Source organism: Eumetopias jubatus, unplaced genomic scaffold (genome assembly GCF_037043125.1).
Source record: "Eumetopias jubatus isolate StellerSeaLion01/CBP00866 unplaced genomic scaffold, mEumJub1_p1.0 scaffold_6, whole genome shotgun sequence".
NCBI lineage: Eukaryota > Metazoa > Chordata > Mammalia > Carnivora > Otariidae > Eumetopias > Eumetopias jubatus.
In genome coordinates, this window is record NW_028274812.1 from 127,012,957 (window position 1) to 127,030,729 (window position 17,773).

A 17,773-nucleotide genomic window follows, 5' to 3' on the forward strand; every position below is an offset into this window, starting at 1 on the left:
AGTAGAAAAACAAATGACATAGCCTATTGTGTGCAGTTAATGGAAATCAGGTTTAATTTCTTCAACAGTGGATGTCTCTCAAACATAAAGCTAAGAGAGAGGCAGCCACTTAAAGGTCCCTGGAATCGGGTAAGCTGCGTGTTCTAGTCCCAGCGTGGTGGCTGATTGGCTCAGTAATCTTAGCTTCTGTGGATCTTACCCTCTCTGGATTTCATGTTCTTACTTGGAGTTGGTTTTGTTGATCTGTAAAGTCTCATCCAGTTCCAATATTATATTTGCTCTAGAAATAATAGCTGATTTGTTCACATGGTTTTATTCTTTTGTGTTGTATTGTGCAGATGACCTTACAAATTACTGCTTTTCTTTCTTTGAGAATTTTCCAAACTTGAGTCATTAGTGTATGTTACAAGTATTTTTTGGTTATTCCTCTATACTGTATATACTGTTAGATATTAATAATTTTTAAAAAATAGTCTTAAAGTGACTGGATTCTTTTACTTAGCATTGTCCTAAGCTCTATTATCTCTGAAGTTATGGGTTTGATATGGGAGTGACATATTTTTCTAGTACACAGTTAAACTAATACATAACTATTAATATATTTACTTGTATACCTCCCTAAATCTTAAAAGAATATATGCTGCTTTTGGGGAAACATTAGTGGGTTTTGGGTTTATTACGTCAACCATCCCTGTCCTCCCCTAGCTTTTTGTTTGTTTGTTTGTTTTCTGAACCTGCATGGACGTGCCAGTGTTCTGATTGATCTATTAAAACTAGATTGGCCACAATGAATAATTGAAACCTGTAGTGCACAAATGGACTCCCAGAATTATGATATGCTAACTGTGAAAGCTTGGGCAAGACACTCTGAGGGATTTATATTCCACTTGTGTAAAATGTTCATAGCAGGAGTGGGAGGATTTGTGGGTGATGGTGGGGAGGTTCTTATGATAGATGGAAAAGGATAATGAATGGGTCAAGAAACTGCTCTTTAAAAAATAATAATACACCTTACAAGTATGAAGTATGATTAATATTACCAGCAAGAACATGACAGCTGGAGAAGGACACTCTCCTCCTTTGTGAGCACACACAGTAGGGCTGTCATCTTGCGTAAGACCAGAGAACAGTCATGGTGCTCATCTTTCACCTGTTCAACAGCGTATTTGTTTAGTGTGTGTTATGGAAGGACCAGGATTGATAAGACATCCTTGAGCTTTGTGTTCTATTAGGTTGAGAGAATATTTACTTTAGCTTTTGTTTCCCTTAGTTTTGACCCATGAATACCCCAGGAAAATTACTACATTGGACTAAATCTCTGACTTTAGGCTCTGAATTCCTAAATGATCAAGTATTTCTTGTTTGTGTGAGTGGGAATTTGAGAAAGGATTCCATTTGTTCCTGGTAACAATGTAATGACATTGGTGTCCCAGAATGAGGGGAACATAAAGCCAATTTAATACATATATATGTATATACATAATATTACAATAAAACCATATGGATATTATTGTTCACACAGAACCTAAATATCCAATTAAGAAATATCTAATTGGATGGCATTTGATGAGACATATGCTGTTTTTCTTGTACCTTTTGTAAGTGACATGAAGCAGGGGCCATTTGTTTTTACCTCCAAGTGTCACTTTGAAATACCCATATTGTTAATACAAAAGTCAGTTTTTATTTATTTTTATTTTTTAAAGATTTTATTTATTTCACAGAGTGAGAGAGCAAGCATAAGTAGTCAGAGAGGCAGGCAGAGGGGGAGAGAGAGAGAGAAGCCGACTCCCCGCCGAGCAGAGAGCCCAACTTGGGGCTTGATCCCAGGACCCTGGGATCATGACCTGAGCCAGAGGCAGCCGCTTAATGACTGAGCCACCCAGGTGCCTCCAAAAGCCAGTTTTAAAAAAATTATTTTATACATTCATTGTCCTTAAATAACGGTGGTATAAAAGGATTCTTTCTTGTAGTGCTCATTAATTTTTTACATGGCACTCATTTTGATATTTGGAGTGGTACAGGAGCCATATTACATCTTCTGGAAATGGTGATCTTCATCTGGTGCCCTTGGTTTTGTGGCTCTCACCCAGAGAACAATCGTTTGATTGTTGTGGCCAGTGGGGCTTGTGTTCATGGGTTTAACAGGACGGTAGCAAAGAAAGAAACAATTCTTAACTGGCTGTCCTCCTACCTCCCAGTCTTTCCTTGAAAGAAATATATTTGCATGCTTTGAAAGTCACAACCTTACAGTCTGGCTTCTGAAATCAGCTTACATCTAGGTGCTGACTGAGATCCTCTCCTTTGGGTCACTGACAGGTCTTGCAACATCTTCAACTACTGGGAGTCACTAAGAACAAAGAAGGCTGCTTGGACAATCACAAAGGTTTGAGAAACAACCTAGAGCTGGGGCAGGGTTGAATGATAAGGTTCACGTCCTACACAAGACCACTCCATAAACAGTGGGAGAGGCGGTTGTTTTATCTAATGCACAGAAGCCAACACAGACAGTTAGGAAAATGAAGAAACAGAGAAATATGTTCTAAATGAAAAAAACAAGATAAAACCTCAGAAAAAGACCTTAATGAAACAAGAGATAAATGATTTACCTGAGAAAGAGTTCAAAGTAATGGTCATAAAGATGCTCACAAGTTTAGGAGAACAATGCATAAATGAAGTGAGAATTTCAATAAAGAGATAGAAAATATGAGAAAGTACCTAACAGAAATCGCAGAACTGAAGAATAAAGTAACTGTGCACAAAAATTCAACAGAAGGTTCAACAGCAGACTAGATGAAGCAGAAGAAGGGATTAGTGAGCTTTAGTGAACTTAAACACAGGGCAGTGGAATTCATCCAGTTGGAGGAGCAAAAAGCTGTCCTTCAGAATTGAAGAAAAGATAAGAAAAAGCTGAAGGAGTTCCTCTAGACTGGCTTTAAAATAAATGTTAAAGGAACTTTCTTAAGCTGAAATACAAAGGTGTTAATTAGTAATAGGGAAACATAAAAAAATATAAATCTCACTGATAAAGTTAATTATGTAGTTAATTTCAGAGTAATATAATATTGTAGTGTTGGTGGGTTAATCACTTACAAGTCTAGTATGAAGGTTAAAAGACAAAAGTAGTAATAACTATAACTACAGTAATTTGTTAATGGATACACAAGATAAAAAGATATAAATTGTGACATTAGAAACATAAATGGGGGAGTAAAAATGTAGAACTTAAAATAAATTGTTACAACCTTACTGCATTTTATGTAAGCCTCTGGGTGACCACACAACAAAAACCTGTAGTAGATACACAAAAGATGAAGATAAAGGAATCTAAGCGTACCACTAGAGGAAATCATCAAATCACAAAGGAAGAGAGCAAGAGTAAAAGAAAGGGGCAAAGGAATTACAGAACCACCAACAAAAGGGTATTAAGTCCATACCTATCAATAATTATTTTAAATGTAAATGTAAATCTTCCAATCAAAAGACATAGAGTGGCTAAGTGGATAAAAGAAAACAAGACTCAACATATGATGCTTTTAAGAGACTCATTTCAGGGTTAAGGACACACACAGACTAAAAGTAAAGGAATGGGAAAAGATATTCCATGCACATAGAAACCCAGCAAACGCTGGGGTAACTATACTTAACATCAGACAGAATAGACTTTAAGAAAAGACTGTAATAAGAGACAAAGAAGGTCATTATATAATGGAAAAGGAGATCACTCAACATCACCCAACATAGGAGAACCTAAGTATGTAAAACAAATATTAACCCACCTAAAGGGAGAAATAGACAACTACACAATAATAGTGGTGGACTTCAGTACCCACTCTCATTAGTGGGTAGATCATGCAGACAGAAAACCAATAAGGAAACATAGGACTTATAACTATACTTTAGACTGGATGGTCTTACTAGACATTTGCAGAACTTTCCATCCACTACAATACATGTTCCTCTCAAGCACTGATGAACTTTCCCCAAGATAAGTCATATGTTAGGCCACAGAAGAAATCTTAATAAAGGTAAGAAGATTGAAATTATATCAGGCATCTTTTCGGCTCACAATCATATGAAACTAGAAATCGATAAGAGATGAAAACTGGAAAATTCATAAACATGGAGATTAAACAACATGCTACTGAATAGCCAGTAAGTCAGAGAAGAAATCAAAAGAGAAATCAAAAAATATCTTGAGACAAATGAAAATGGAAATACAGCATACTAGAACTTATGAGATGCAGGAAAAGCAGTTCTAAGAGGGAAGTTCATAGGGATAAACATCTAAAATTCAGAACTAAAAAATATTTCATACAACCTAAGTTTACAATGCGAGGAACTAGAAAAAGAAAAATAAATGAAGCCCAAAGTTAATAGAAGGAAGGAAATAACTAGGGTCACAGTGGAAATAAGTGAAATAGAGGCTGAAAAGTAAATAGAAAAGAACAATGAACCTAAGAGTTGGGGTTTTTTTTGTTTTTTTGTTTTTGAAAGAGAAACAGAATAGACACATCTTTAGATAGACCTACCAAGAAAAAAAGTGAGAAGACTCAATATAAATAAAGTCAGAAATGAAAGATGGGCTGTTACAACTATATTTTAGAAATATAAATTATAGGACTACTATGAACAATTGCATGCCAACAAATTAGACAACTTAGCACAAGTAGACAATTTCCTAGAAACATACAATCTACTAACACTGAATTATGAAGAAATAGAAAATCTGAACAGACGTGGGGCGCCTGGGTGGCTCAGTTGGTTAAGTGTCCCAACTCTTGATTTCAGCCCAGGTCTTGATCTCAGTGTTTTCAGTTCAAGCCCTGCGTTGGGCTCCATGCTGGGTGTGGAGTCTCCTTAAAAATTAAAAAAAAATCTGAACAGACCATTAATGAATAAGGAGATTGAAGCAGTAATCACAAACCTCCTAATAAACAAAAGTCCAGGACCAGATTGCTTCACTGGTGAATTCCTCCAAACATTTAAAGAATTAATACCAATCCTTCTCAAATTTTTCCAAAAACAGGAGGGAGCACTTTTAAACTCATTTTACAAGGTCAGCATTACCCTGCTGCCAAAACCAGACAAAGACAATACAGTGAAAGAAAATTACAGTCGTTTTTTTTTTTTTTTAAAGATTTAATTTATTTATTTGACAGAGAGAGAGAGCACAAGCAGGGGGAGAGCGGCAGGCAGAGGGAGAAGCAGACTCCCCCCTGAGCAAGGAGCCCAATGTGGGACTCGATTCCAGGACCCTGGGATCATGACCTGAGCCGAAGGCAGATGCCCAACCGACTGAGCCACCCAGGCGCCCCTACAGTTGTTCTTTAGAGATATTTCAAGTTCAGTTCCAGACCACCATAATTAAGTGAATATCACAATAAAGTGAGTCAAATGATTTTTTTGGATTCCTAGTGCATATAAAATTTATGTTTGTGGTATACTGTAGTCTATTAAGTGTGCAATAGCATTATGTCTAAAAAAAACCCCAATGTACATACCCTAATTAAAAATTTTTTATTGCTAAAAAATGCTAAGCATCATCTGAGCTTTCAATGAGTTGTAATCTTTTTGCTGGTGGATGGTCTTGTCTCAGTGTTGCTAGCTGCTGACCGTTTAGGCTGGTGGTTGCTGAAAGTTGGGGTGGCTGTGACAATTTCTTAAAATAAGACAGTGATGAAGTTTGCAGCATCAATTGACTCTTCCTTTCACAATTGATTTCTCTGTAACATGCAATGCTGTTTGATAGCATTTTACCCATAGTTGAACTTCTTTTAAAATTGGAGTCCATTTTCTCACCCCCTGCCAGTGCCTTATCACTAAGTTATGTCATATTTTAAGTCCTCTGTTGCCATCTCAACAGTCTTCACGGGTATCTTCCCTGGAGTAGATGCCATGTCAGGAAACCACTTTCTTTGCTCATCTGTAAGAAGCAATTCCTCATCTGTTCAAGTTTATCGTGAGATGGCAGCAGTTCAGCCCCATCTTCAGGCTCCACTTCTAATTCTAGTTCTCTTGCTATTTCACCACACATTACTTCTCCAATGAAGTCTCGAACCTTCAATTTGTAAAAAATGCAATTTCTGTGAAGTGTAAGAAAATGAAGCACAAAAAATGAGGTATGACTATAGTACAGGTTGTTATCCCTGTTGAGCGTAGATGCAGAAATCCCCAACAAATACTAGCAAACTGAATTCAACAGTACATTAAAGGGATCATACACTGTGGCCAAATGGGATTTATTCTAGGGTTTCAGGGATGGTTCAACATCTGTAAATCAATGTGAGACACTATATCGCTATAATGAAGGATAAAATCATATGATCTCAATAGATGTAGAAAAAGCATTTGACAAAATTCAACATCTGTTTATGGTAAAAACTCTCAACAAAATGTGTATAGAGTGTATGTACCTCCATATAATAAAGGCCATATATGACAAACCCACAACTAACATCATACTCAATGATGAAAAACTGAAAGCTTTTTTTTGTTTTGTTTTGTTTTTTTCTAAGATCAGGAACTAGACAAGGATGACTCTTCTTGTCACTTTTATTTAACATATTACTGGAATGGAATTACTGGAACAATTACTATCCACAGCAGTTAGATCCAAAAAAGGTATCCAAATTGGAAAGCAAGAAGTAAAACTATCTTTATTTGCAGATGACATGATATTATTTATAGCAATCCATAAAGATGCAGCCAAAAAACTGCTAGAACTAATTAATAAATTCAGTGAAGTTGCAGGATGAAAAATCAATATACAAAAATCTGTTATGTCTCTATACACTAGTAATAAACTGCCAAAAAGAGAAATATTAATTTGGGTTAGTACCCAAAATATATAAAGACTCCATAAGAGTCAATTAAAAAAAATCAATTAAAAATAGGAAGAACTGAAGCTATGTAAATACCCTCTTTCTCATTATATTTAGCCCTACTAACTTTAGAATCCATTGATAATTATTGCCTGAAATGATTACTACTTCGGTGTTTGCCAAATGGTCATTTTCTTTGTCCATCATTTCTTCTTAAGTTGTTGTTTAGAATTTTATTATTAGGAAGGCCTTTACCTTCTCTCGTATATATTTATTCAATTAATTATATCAGTACGACTTTGTGGATATTTATTTTGTGGGTTATTGTTCCTTACTAAAATTATTTATTTTGACCCCTGTTTGGCCATTGGGAGCCCCTTCAAGTAGTCTCCTGTTTCTTTTGACACGTTTATGTCATTTTTTGGCCCCACATCGTATCTCAGGTTCATGGTGTGCTTTCCCTGCCCCAGCCCTGGAATCATTCATTTTTTTAAGGAGCCCTGCTTTTTCATTAAAAAATGGTGTTCAGAAACCCAGGCTTGATTATATTATTGCTATTGGGATGTCCATTGCTTCTGTCAATGGCCAGAACTAGGAAATAGATGTACATGTACTTTTATTTATTTATAAATCTATGTGTAAAAAATATGAATTTATATGGATACCTCCATTCCATCTCATTATGAATCATGAGTCTTTCTAGCCCTCCTATGTTTTTGTTTTTGGACAGAGTTAATAACCTGGTTCTCCCTACCCACAATATATTTGCTTACTTGATCAGTTCTAGAATAAACATTGGGTAGTTTCAGAAATGTTAACATACACTTCTGTGGAAAAAAATTTTACATGCTGGCATACAGTATTTGCTATTATTTTGTGTTTAAGAAAATAGTTAAGATAACTTTTCAAATTTACTTTGGTCAGTTCTTTTCTACTCTCTTCAGTGTGGCAGTGTTATTTATTAAGAATAGAATTAGCTCTGTTGTTACTGATGGTATTCCATTTTGAGTTCTCAACATGTCTGGGTGGATTTTAATTATTATTTTTAATTTTTTGAGTAGATAAAATATTACCATGATTCTAAAAGTCAGAACTATACAAAAAGTTTACTTAGGAAAGTTACTCTCGTCTCATCCCCACTCCCACCACCTACTTCTTTTTACTCTGTTTCCACTCACAGAGTCTTTTCTGTCTGCAGTGTGTTACCACCTACTCTCCTTTACAAAATTAGTCTCTTAGTTTGTGGTTCATCTTTTCTATGCTTTTTTTCATTTTTGTTTTATACAAATGAACAGATTTGCGTACATTTTATTATTTTCCCCTTTTTTACATGAAAAGCAACATAATTGACTTTTTAAAAATATTTTATTTATTTATTTGAGAGAGAGAGAGAACACAGAGAGAGAAGTAGACTCCCCACTGAGCAGGGATCCCGATGTGGGGCTTGATCCCAGGGCCCTGGGATCATGACCTGAGCTGAACGTAGGTGCTTAACTGACTGAGCCACCCAGGTGCCCCGCATAATTGATTTTTTTTAAAGTAGCATATGATATGTGCTCTTTTTGCACTTTGCTTTTTTCACTTAACATTGTACCTTGGGAATCATTGCATATCAGTTCAGAGAGATCTTCATCCTTTGTTGTATCTTCAAAGTACTCCATTGTATGGATAGATCATAGTTTAACTTCTCTGTTATTTTTGGACATTTCTTTGTTTCCAGTATGTTGTAGTTACAAACAATGCTACAATGAAAACCTTGAACATAGGTATTAGTTCTGGAGGTTTATCTTCAGGGTAAATAGAAGTGGAAGGATTGGGTCAGGAGGTGAGCACATATGTAGTTTCATTAGATATTGCCAAATTTGCCTTCAAAAGGGTTCTACCAGTGTCTATATTTCTGTCAACAATCTATGTGAGTACAAGTTTTCCCAAGCCCCACCAGAAGAACGTGTTTTGCTTTTTAATTTCTACTAATGTCATAGATTAGAAATAATATACCAGTGTTGTTTTAATTTGCATTTCTCTTGAATATCTTTCACATATTAAGGGTCATTTTCTTATCTTTTTTTTGGTGAATTGTGTATTCATGTATTTTTCCCATTTTTCTAGTGACGTTTTGTCAACTCTTTAAAAGTTCCTTATTTATTTGGATATTGCCCTTTGTCCTATTGTTGCCTGGAAAATTTTTTCTTTCTTTTTCTTTTTTTTTAATTTCCATGTAGAAGGGCCTGTATGTTTTCTTCTTTTTTGTTAATGGCTTTTATTTTGTAGTATTACAGTCAGAATGTAGCTTGTTATTTCTTATTATGGGACATACTTCGTATTTCTTCCTAATGGAACATACTTTTATTTTTATTGCAGTCTGATGTATGATAAATTTTTGTTCATGTTGTCTGGGTCCTTGAGATGAAAGTGCACTTTATAACATTAGGGGAGCAAGATATATATCATTCCCTTTATTAGTTATGTTTTTTAGGCCTTCTGTCTTCTTAGTTGATTTTGTGTACTTGATTTTATACTAAGAATGGTGTATTAAATTCTCCCAGTATTAGTGTGTCTAAGTGTGTCTTTTGCATCTCCTAAGGATTTTTCTAAATAATGTGGTTACTGTCTTATTTGATTTGTAAATATTGATAAGTACTGTGTATTCATTATGATTTGAAAATCATATTTTATTTATTTATTTTTAAAGATTTTATTTATTTATTTGACAGAGAGAGAGAGAAAGAGAGCGAGTGAGCACAAGCAGGGGTAGCAGGAGAAGGGAGATGCAGGTTTCCCGTTGAACAGTGAGCCTGTTGTGGGGCTCGATCCCAGGACCCTGGGATCATGACCTGAGCCGAAGTCAGATGCTAAACTGACTGAGCCGCTGGTGCCCCGTGATTTGAAAATTTTACAATGTCTTCTTTTTCATGTGTAGTGGTTTTTGTTTTTGTTTTTTGCTTGAATTTTACCTTTTCTGATCTCTCCTCTTTCATTCATGATTTTGTTGATTTGGATCATTTCTCTTTTCTTTTTGATAGGTCTGGCCAGGGGTTTATCAATCTTGTTAATTCTTTCAAAGAACCAGCTCCTAGTTTCGTTGATCTGTTCTACTGTTCTTTTGGTTTCTATTTCATTGATTTCTGCTCTGATTTTTATCATTTCTCTTCTCCTGCTGGACTTAGCTTTATTTGGTGTTCTTTCTCCAGCTCCTTTAGATGTAGGATTAGGTTGTGTATTTGAGACCTTTCTTGTTTCTTGAGAAAGGCTTGTATTGCTATACTTAGGACTACTTTTGCTGCATCCCAAAGATTTTGAACAGTTGTGTTTTCATTTTCATTTGTTTCCATGAATTTTTTTAATTCTTCTTTAATTTCCTGGTTGATTCATTCATTCTTTAGTAGGATGCTCTTTAGCCTCCATGTATTTGAGATTTTTCCGACTTTCCTCTTGTGATTGAGTTCCAGTTTCGAAGTATTGTGGTCTGAAAATATGCAGGGAATGATCCCAGTCTTTTGGTACCGGTTGAGACCTGATTTTTGACCTAGGATGTGATCTATTCTGGAATGTTCCATGGGCACTAGAGAAGAATGTATATTCTGTTGCTTTGGATGGAATGTTCTGAATATATCTGTGAAGTCCATTTGGTCCAGTGTTTCATTTAAAGTCTTTATTTCCTTGTTGATCTTTTGCTTAGATGATCTGTCCATTTCAGTGAGGGGGGTGTTAAAGTCCCCCCACTATTATTGTATTGTTGTCGATGTGTTGCTTTGCTTTTGTTATTAATTGGCTCATATAATTGGCTGCTCCCATGTTAGGGGCATAGATAATTACAATTATTAGAGCTTCTTGTTGGACAGACACTTTAAGTAGGATATAGTGTCCTTCCTCATCTCTTATTATAGTCTTTGGTTTAAAATCTAATTTGTCTGATATAAGGATTGCCACCCCAGCTTTCTTTTGGTGTCCATTAGCACAGTAAATAGTTTTCCACCTGTTCACTTTCAATCTCGGGGTGTCTTTGCGTCTAAAATGAGTCTCTTGCAGACAGCATATTGTTGGGTCTTGTTTTTTTTATCCAGTCTGATAGCCTGTGTCTTTTGATTGGGGCATTCAGCCCATTTACATTCAGGGTAACTATTGAAAGATATGAATTTAGTGCCATTGTACTGCCTGTAAGGTGACTGTTACTGTATATTGTCTGTGTTCCTTTCTGGTCTATGTTACTTTTAGGCTCTCTCTTTGCTTAGAGGACCCCTTTCAATATTTCTTGTAGGGCTGGTTTCGTGTTTGCAAATTCCTTTAGTTTTTGTTTGTCCTGGAAGCTTTTTATCTCTCCTTCTATTTTCAATGACAGCCTAGCTGGATATAGTATTCTTGGCTGCATATTTTTCTCTTTTAGTGCTCTGAATGTATCATGCCAGTCCTTTCTGGCCTGCCAGGTCTCTGTGGATAGGTCTGTTGCCAATCTAATGTTTTTACCATTGTAGGTTACATATCTCTTCTCCCAAGCTGCTTTCAGGATTTTCTTTTTGTCTCTGAGACTCCTAAGTTTTACTATTAGATGTCAGGGTGTTGACCTATTTTTATTGATTTTGATGGGGGTTCTCCGTGCCTCCTGGATTTTGATGCCTGTTTCCGTCCCAAATTAGGGAAGTTCTCTGCTATAATTTGCTCCAGTATACCTTCTACCCCTCTCTCTCTTTCTTCTTCTTCTGGAATCCCATTATTCTAATATTGTTTCATCTTATGGTATCACTTACCTCTCGAATTCGTCCCTCGTGAACAAGTTGTTTATCTCTCTTTTTCTCAGGTTCTTTATTTTCCATCATTTGGTCTTCTAGATCACTAATTCTCTCTTCTGCCTCATTTATCCTAGCAGTTAGAGCCTCCATTTTTGATTGTACCTCATTAATAGCCTTTTTGATTTCGACTTGGTTAGATTTTACTTCTTTTATTTCTCCAGGAAGGGTGTCTCTTATATCTTCCATGCTTTTTTCAAGCCCAGCTTGTATCTTTAAAATCATCATTCTGAACTCTAGTTCCGATATCCGTATTGATTAGGTTCCTGGCAGTTGGTACTGCCTCTTGTTTTTTTTTTTATGAGGTGATTTTTTCCGTCTTGTCATTTTGTCCACAGGAGAATAGATGAATGAGAGAACAAAATGCTAACAGGGTAACAACGTCCCCCGAAAAATATACACTAAACAAATCAGAAGAGACCTGAAAGTGGGGGAAAAGAAAGGGGAAGAAAGAAAAAAAAAGATAAAAACAGACAAAAAAAAAAACCAATATGATCAAATATGATCAGGCTGGTGCATAGATCAGTGCCACACACTAGATTTTGGGCATATTTTGGTCTTTTAGAAGAAAGTGCCTCCCAAAATTTTAAAGAAAGAAAAACTTATATATGTACAAAAATAAGGGTTAGTATGATGAAGGGATGGAATATGACTGTAATGATGAAAGTTATAGAAGATTTTATAAAAGGAATTGATAAGAAGTTGGTTGAAAAAAGAAAGGAGAGGATTTAAAAAAAAAAGGGAGAGAATGTGATCAGGCAAGAGACTAGAACAAAGGCATGCACTAGAGATTTAGGGTATATTTTGGGCTGTTAGAAGAAACTGTATCCCAAAATTTTAAAGAGAGAACAACTTTATGTGTATATATATATATATATATATATATATACACATACATATACATACATGTATATATGTATATATATCAAAAATAAGGTTAACTACTATGAAGGGATAGATTATGACTCTAAAAATGAAAAATAAAAAAGATTTTTTAAAAGTGGGATTGATAAGATGTTGGTTGAAAAAGGGAAAAAGAAAAATTCAAAAACAAAAGAAAAAGAAAATGAAAGTTAAAAAAAATTAACTGTGAAAGACAAGAATCCTGGGAAAAAAGCCATGAATTCTATGTGCAGTATCCCTCTAGTGCTGGAGTTCTGCTGTTCTCATTGATTGGTAAACTTGGTCTTCGCTGGCTCTTCTTGCTGATCTTTTGGGGGAGGGGCCTGTTGTCGTGGTTCCCAAATGTCTTTGCTGGAGGCAGAATTGCCCCGCCCTTGCCAGGTCCGGGTTAAGTATTCTGCTCCGCTTTTCTCGGGAGCTTTTGTTCCCTGCAAGCTTTCCGTACAGCTTTGTAGGACGAGAGTGAAAGTGGCGCTTCCCAATCTCCACCCCAGAGGAGCCCAGACCTCGGGGCCCCACTCCTCAGTGAGCCCCAGAGAAAAGCAGTCAGTCACTCCCATCTCCCTGGTCTCCATCTGCACTCTGTGCTCACCTCGCCTGTGACTGAGCATTTCTATCTCTGGCGCACGACCCCATGTGGAGTCTCCAAACCCAGCAGATCCCTGTGGTGCCCTCCCGCGCCGCTCCTCCTGGGGGAGGAAGGGGAGTCTCCCCTGGATCTGCCGCTTGTTGGGTCCCTGCTGGAGGAGCAGTGGCCCGACTGTGCTGCGGATCATGGTTTATGGCAACCCCGAGCTGAGAGCCTGCGCCTCGGCTCCGTCTCTGCAGCCGCCTTCCCAGCTCCAATACCTGGGAGCTTTGCGTCACTCAGGCACTCCCGGTCTTTCTGTGACCCCGAGGGTCCTGAGACCACACTGTCCCGCGAGGGTTCCACCCCCTGCTTAGCCACTGGAGCGACGTCCCTCAGTGGAGCCGACTTCTAAAAATCCGATTTTTTGCTCCGCTGCTCTATCAGTTGCCAGTAGTCTATCTTCCTGAATATGGCCTTGGATTCACTTCTCTGTATGTCCTACCTTCCAGAATGTGGTCGGTTTTCTGTTCAGAGAGTTGCTGCTATTCTTATCTTCAATCTCCTCTTGAGTTCGTTGGTGTTCAGAATGGTTTGATCCCTATCTAGCTGAATTCCTGGGACCAGACGAAATTTAGGTCTCCTACTCCTCTGCCATCTTGCTCCTTCCCCCTATTTTGTTTTTTGCTTTTAAATTATTTTTCTGCCTTTCAGAAAGGTTCATAGTTTTGTTTTAATGGTAACTTTTGTATTTACATCTTTTTAAAGCTCTCATTTCACTGTTTTCTTGTTTAACTTACTAGTTTGTTTGAAAGGTGGTCTTTAACTATTACCTATCTTGTATACAGTAACCAATATGTGTATTTCACTTGTCACTTCTACTCCCTCTCTTTCCATTTCTTGTTCCATTATTTCTGCTTTCTTTTAGTCTCAGATCTATAATTTTATACATTAATGTGTTATTCATCATTAATTTGTGGTGGGTTTTTTTGATTGAATATTTCCCAGTTATCTTTTGCTTGAATAAAGTTTATGCTTTGGTGAATCCTTTAAAAAGAGCTCTTTAATGTGAAATTCCCCATGTTCTTGTATGTTTACAGCTTTTTCTATAGACCTTATATGCAAAAGCCAGTGTTGCTGGGTATAAAATTCTTGGTTCATAACTTTTTCTTTGTTTTTTTTCAATTTTATTATTATTGAATTATTTGAAAATATAGCTCCATTATTGCCCCATTTTGTATGTTGTTTTGAAGAGTCTGATGCTAGTCCAATTTCTTTGCCCTTCTAATTAATTTGATCATTTTGCCTGGAGACCTAGGGGATTTTTTTCCTCTTCATCTTTTAGGTCTGGTAGTGTTTACCAACATATGTCTTGTGTTTTGTCCTCCCAGGTGTATTTTCTCAAATCCTCATTTTATCTAGTGCACAATAGTTCTGCACTTGTGTTCTGTTTCTCCTCTTTCAGGGACTTGCAATTATACACATGTTATTTCTTCTTTGCATGGCTTCCGTTTCCACCACTTTCTCTCTGACTCTTCTTTCTTCACCTCATTGTTCTTATCTTGGTTGTCTTCCTGCTTTTCTTCAATGCCCTGATTAAATCTTCAACGCGGCTTTTCTTTCCTGTGTACTTCGTAATTTAGACTTCCATTGTGAGATAAATTTCTTCTCTTTCCTTAGTTCAGTCAGCTCTGTTTTCATTTCTTCCTGTTTTCCATACATTTTTGTCATAATTTTTGAGTTTCTGACTCAAGCAGTTATTTATACCCCCAAATTCTTGTTTAATGTATTTAATTTAGTCTTGAAGTATTATGTTAACCTTCTTCTGCTGCTGCTTCTTGACTTTCTTTTTGAGGAAAAGGGGAAAAGGGTTAGATTTTCATCTGTTCGACTGTATTGAATGGTTTCCTGATATTGTGGGGGGCAGCAATAATTCTCTATAACTTTATTTCATTTTTTTCTGTTACTTTTTGTGGGTTTTTGCTTGTTCAGAAGAATTTGTAGGTTGTCTTGGTGCCCTCTTCTGTTAGTGCAGCAAAGTGCAGAGTTTTCAGTGAAATTTTTTGTGTTTTTTGGATTTTTTTTTTTTTTTTTTTTTTTGGCGAGGTGGGGAAGGGAATGATTTTATAAATCCTCTAAGTGTTTAGGTTTGCTTTATTTTATGGAGCTCTAAGTTTTCTCTTCTGCTATTTTTTACTCCTCCCCACCCAATTGCCAAAGGATGTCTTTTGTAATTTTCATCTTTTTCTCTTTCCTTATAACCATGCCTTTTGAGGACTGACTGTCACTTTTAATTGGTCATGCTGTCCCTTCCTTGTCCGTAGTCACATCTCCTAGAATATTTGTAGTACTTTCACACTTATGGCACTTACTCTTTCTGGTGGTGATTTTAGATCAACTTTAATACCTCACTAGTTCCCCTTTTCTCTCTTCCCCTCTGTTTTTCTCAGCTTGCCCTGGCTTATCTCAAAGGTAATAAATGGGATGGGAATATAATAGCTCCTTTTCTGTGGGATTTATTTAACTTGCCTGCCTTCTTTCCTTCCTTCCTTCCTTTTTACGTGCAATCATTTTAAAATGTGGGCATTGTCTGTTTCACTTGAGGGCATGGTGGTTAATAGTTTTATTTGCTCTTTTTGTTCTCAGTTACTTTTAGAATAGGTGTTAAAAGGCATAGACTTTGGCAGCTGCATTGTCTTCAGCTCTCATAGGACTAATTTGAGTTCTAGGATGGTAGAATTTTTTTCTGAGAAGATTTTGGTTTGATTTGCTGGGCACTTAGAGGAACTACCAGTCTGTGATTGCCTTAGTCCATGTTCACAGCCCGAGGTTCTCTCTCTTGCCCAGGTAATGTGACCGCTAACTGCAAGTCTGTACAAGTATATTGTATTCATCCTTATCATGGGATAAGTAAGTCCTTTAGGACTATTTATTCGATAGCCCAACTTGGTCAGGTATGTGGACTTACACTTGAGCCTCATTTGCCATGGTAAGCTGTCATAACCAACATTCAGCTTTTCAGTTGATACATTGGATATGCAAATATTTTCAGTGTTTCTCTCTGGCTTATGCTGGGTTTTTTTTTCTGGTTTTGTGCTTTCTTGTACAGTTTTAAGTTATTTGTCTCTATTGTGTTCTATGCTTTTAAGAATTTTTGTATATTCTAGTAGATTTATGAGGTTCTAATTATTCAGCCCAATATTACTGGAAACAGCAGTTGACTTTTTTTTGTTAAAACTTTTAAAAAATTTTATTTCTTTGGACATTAGGTGGAAAGAATGATAGATTCATTTGCTCAGTTCTCCGTCTTGAGTCCTCTCCTAGAAGGTGAAGATCTACTTTGTTATTAAAGATGGGGACACTTTATTTTAGTGGTAAAACAGCTTATGACTAATAACAGATGTGATTAATAATGATGATTGTGATGAAAATCAAAATTATTTAGCCATTGCAATGTGCTATGCTTTTCATATATTATTTTATTTAATTATCACAAAGTCTCTTAATTTAGTGTTATTATTTCTACTTTACAAATCATTACCTGAAACTTATCTACCGTAATACTTGGCCTTGTTCACCCAGATAGTAAATGGCAAAAATATGTCTCAGGTCCTGTCCTGGGCTTTGGAGATAACAAGGTTAAGCAAAGTCCAACATGCTTCCTGCCTTCATGGACTTTACAGAATTTAATTCTTGGATTATACTTTCTTACATAGTTTCAGGTCACACTGTAAGGACTCTGTAGGCTGGTCAGGAATATAATTTTAGAGTCTGAAAGCCTGATTCACTGATATTTGCACTAGCATTGAGATAATGTCTCTTTTGAGGAAATGACTATAAGTTAAGCCAAAGTAAAATGAAGAGATGAGAAAAGATCAGAACAGTGTCTTTTAATTCCCTAAAGACTCTCCATTACATGTAGCACAGTGCTTTGTTCAAAGTCGGTAGTAAATGAATGTTACTTTCAGTATGTTCATTGACTAGAAGACTTAACGGATTTTATTCCCACACTATATTTTTTCATGTAGCCTGGCCAGGATACTATTTTTATTTATGCATGTTATTCCTCTTGGTTTACAGTTATTTGCTGGCATGAAGGATGGAGAAAGCCTACAGCTCTTTGAACAGAGTTCTCGCTCTGCCTATAAACAAGAGACACATACCATGGAGGCCATGAAGCTCATTGAGTTTGACCTTAAGCAAACACTTACCAAACTTGTGACACATATTTTTGGAGACGGTAGGTATCAAATGCCTTTGTCTTTCTTTGGGGGATTAAATATTTAACAAATACCATCTTTCTTGAAGTCATTAAGTCTAGATGTGCCTAGATTTTTTTAGTCAAAGTTGTGGCTTAGTGGTTTTCATCCTCTGTGAGGTAGAACTTAGGGATTTGCTGGTTCATTTCACTTGAGGAGCAGGAGGACATGAAAATGGAATTAGCTTGAGAAAGAAAATGATTACAACCTTTGATAAGAATGATAATGGATTAGGATCAGTGGAGAGAAAGTCTACTGGCTGATTAGTATTATTTTATTACTACATTATCATTAATACAGTACTTGGATTGATGGGGCAAGATTCTCAACCATGTGAGTTGGCCCAGTGGAAAATTTTGTATGTTGGCAAACTGATTACTGTTATCAATAGCAAACATATTAACAATGAATTTCCTGGAGGCAGAACAATCTTTT

The 17,773-nt window shown here is 36.4% G+C and overlaps 1 protein-coding gene across 8 annotated transcripts in view; it reads left to right on the forward strand.

Moving 5' to 3' along the window:
• The window catches only part of FARS2 (phenylalanyl-tRNA synthetase 2, mitochondrial), a 537,047-nt gene that overhangs the window by 163,667 nt on the left and 355,607 nt on the right, over nucleotides 1-17,773 (forward strand). For all 8 annotated transcript variants that reach the window (XM_028122922.2, XM_088024111.1, XM_088024113.1 and 5 more), the window contains one exon: nucleotides 17,160-17,319. In XM_028122922.2, coding sequence (XP_027978723.1) covers nucleotides 17,160-17,319 — 160 coding nt within the window. The remainder of the gene's footprint in view (nucleotides 1-17,159; nucleotides 17,320-17,773) is intronic.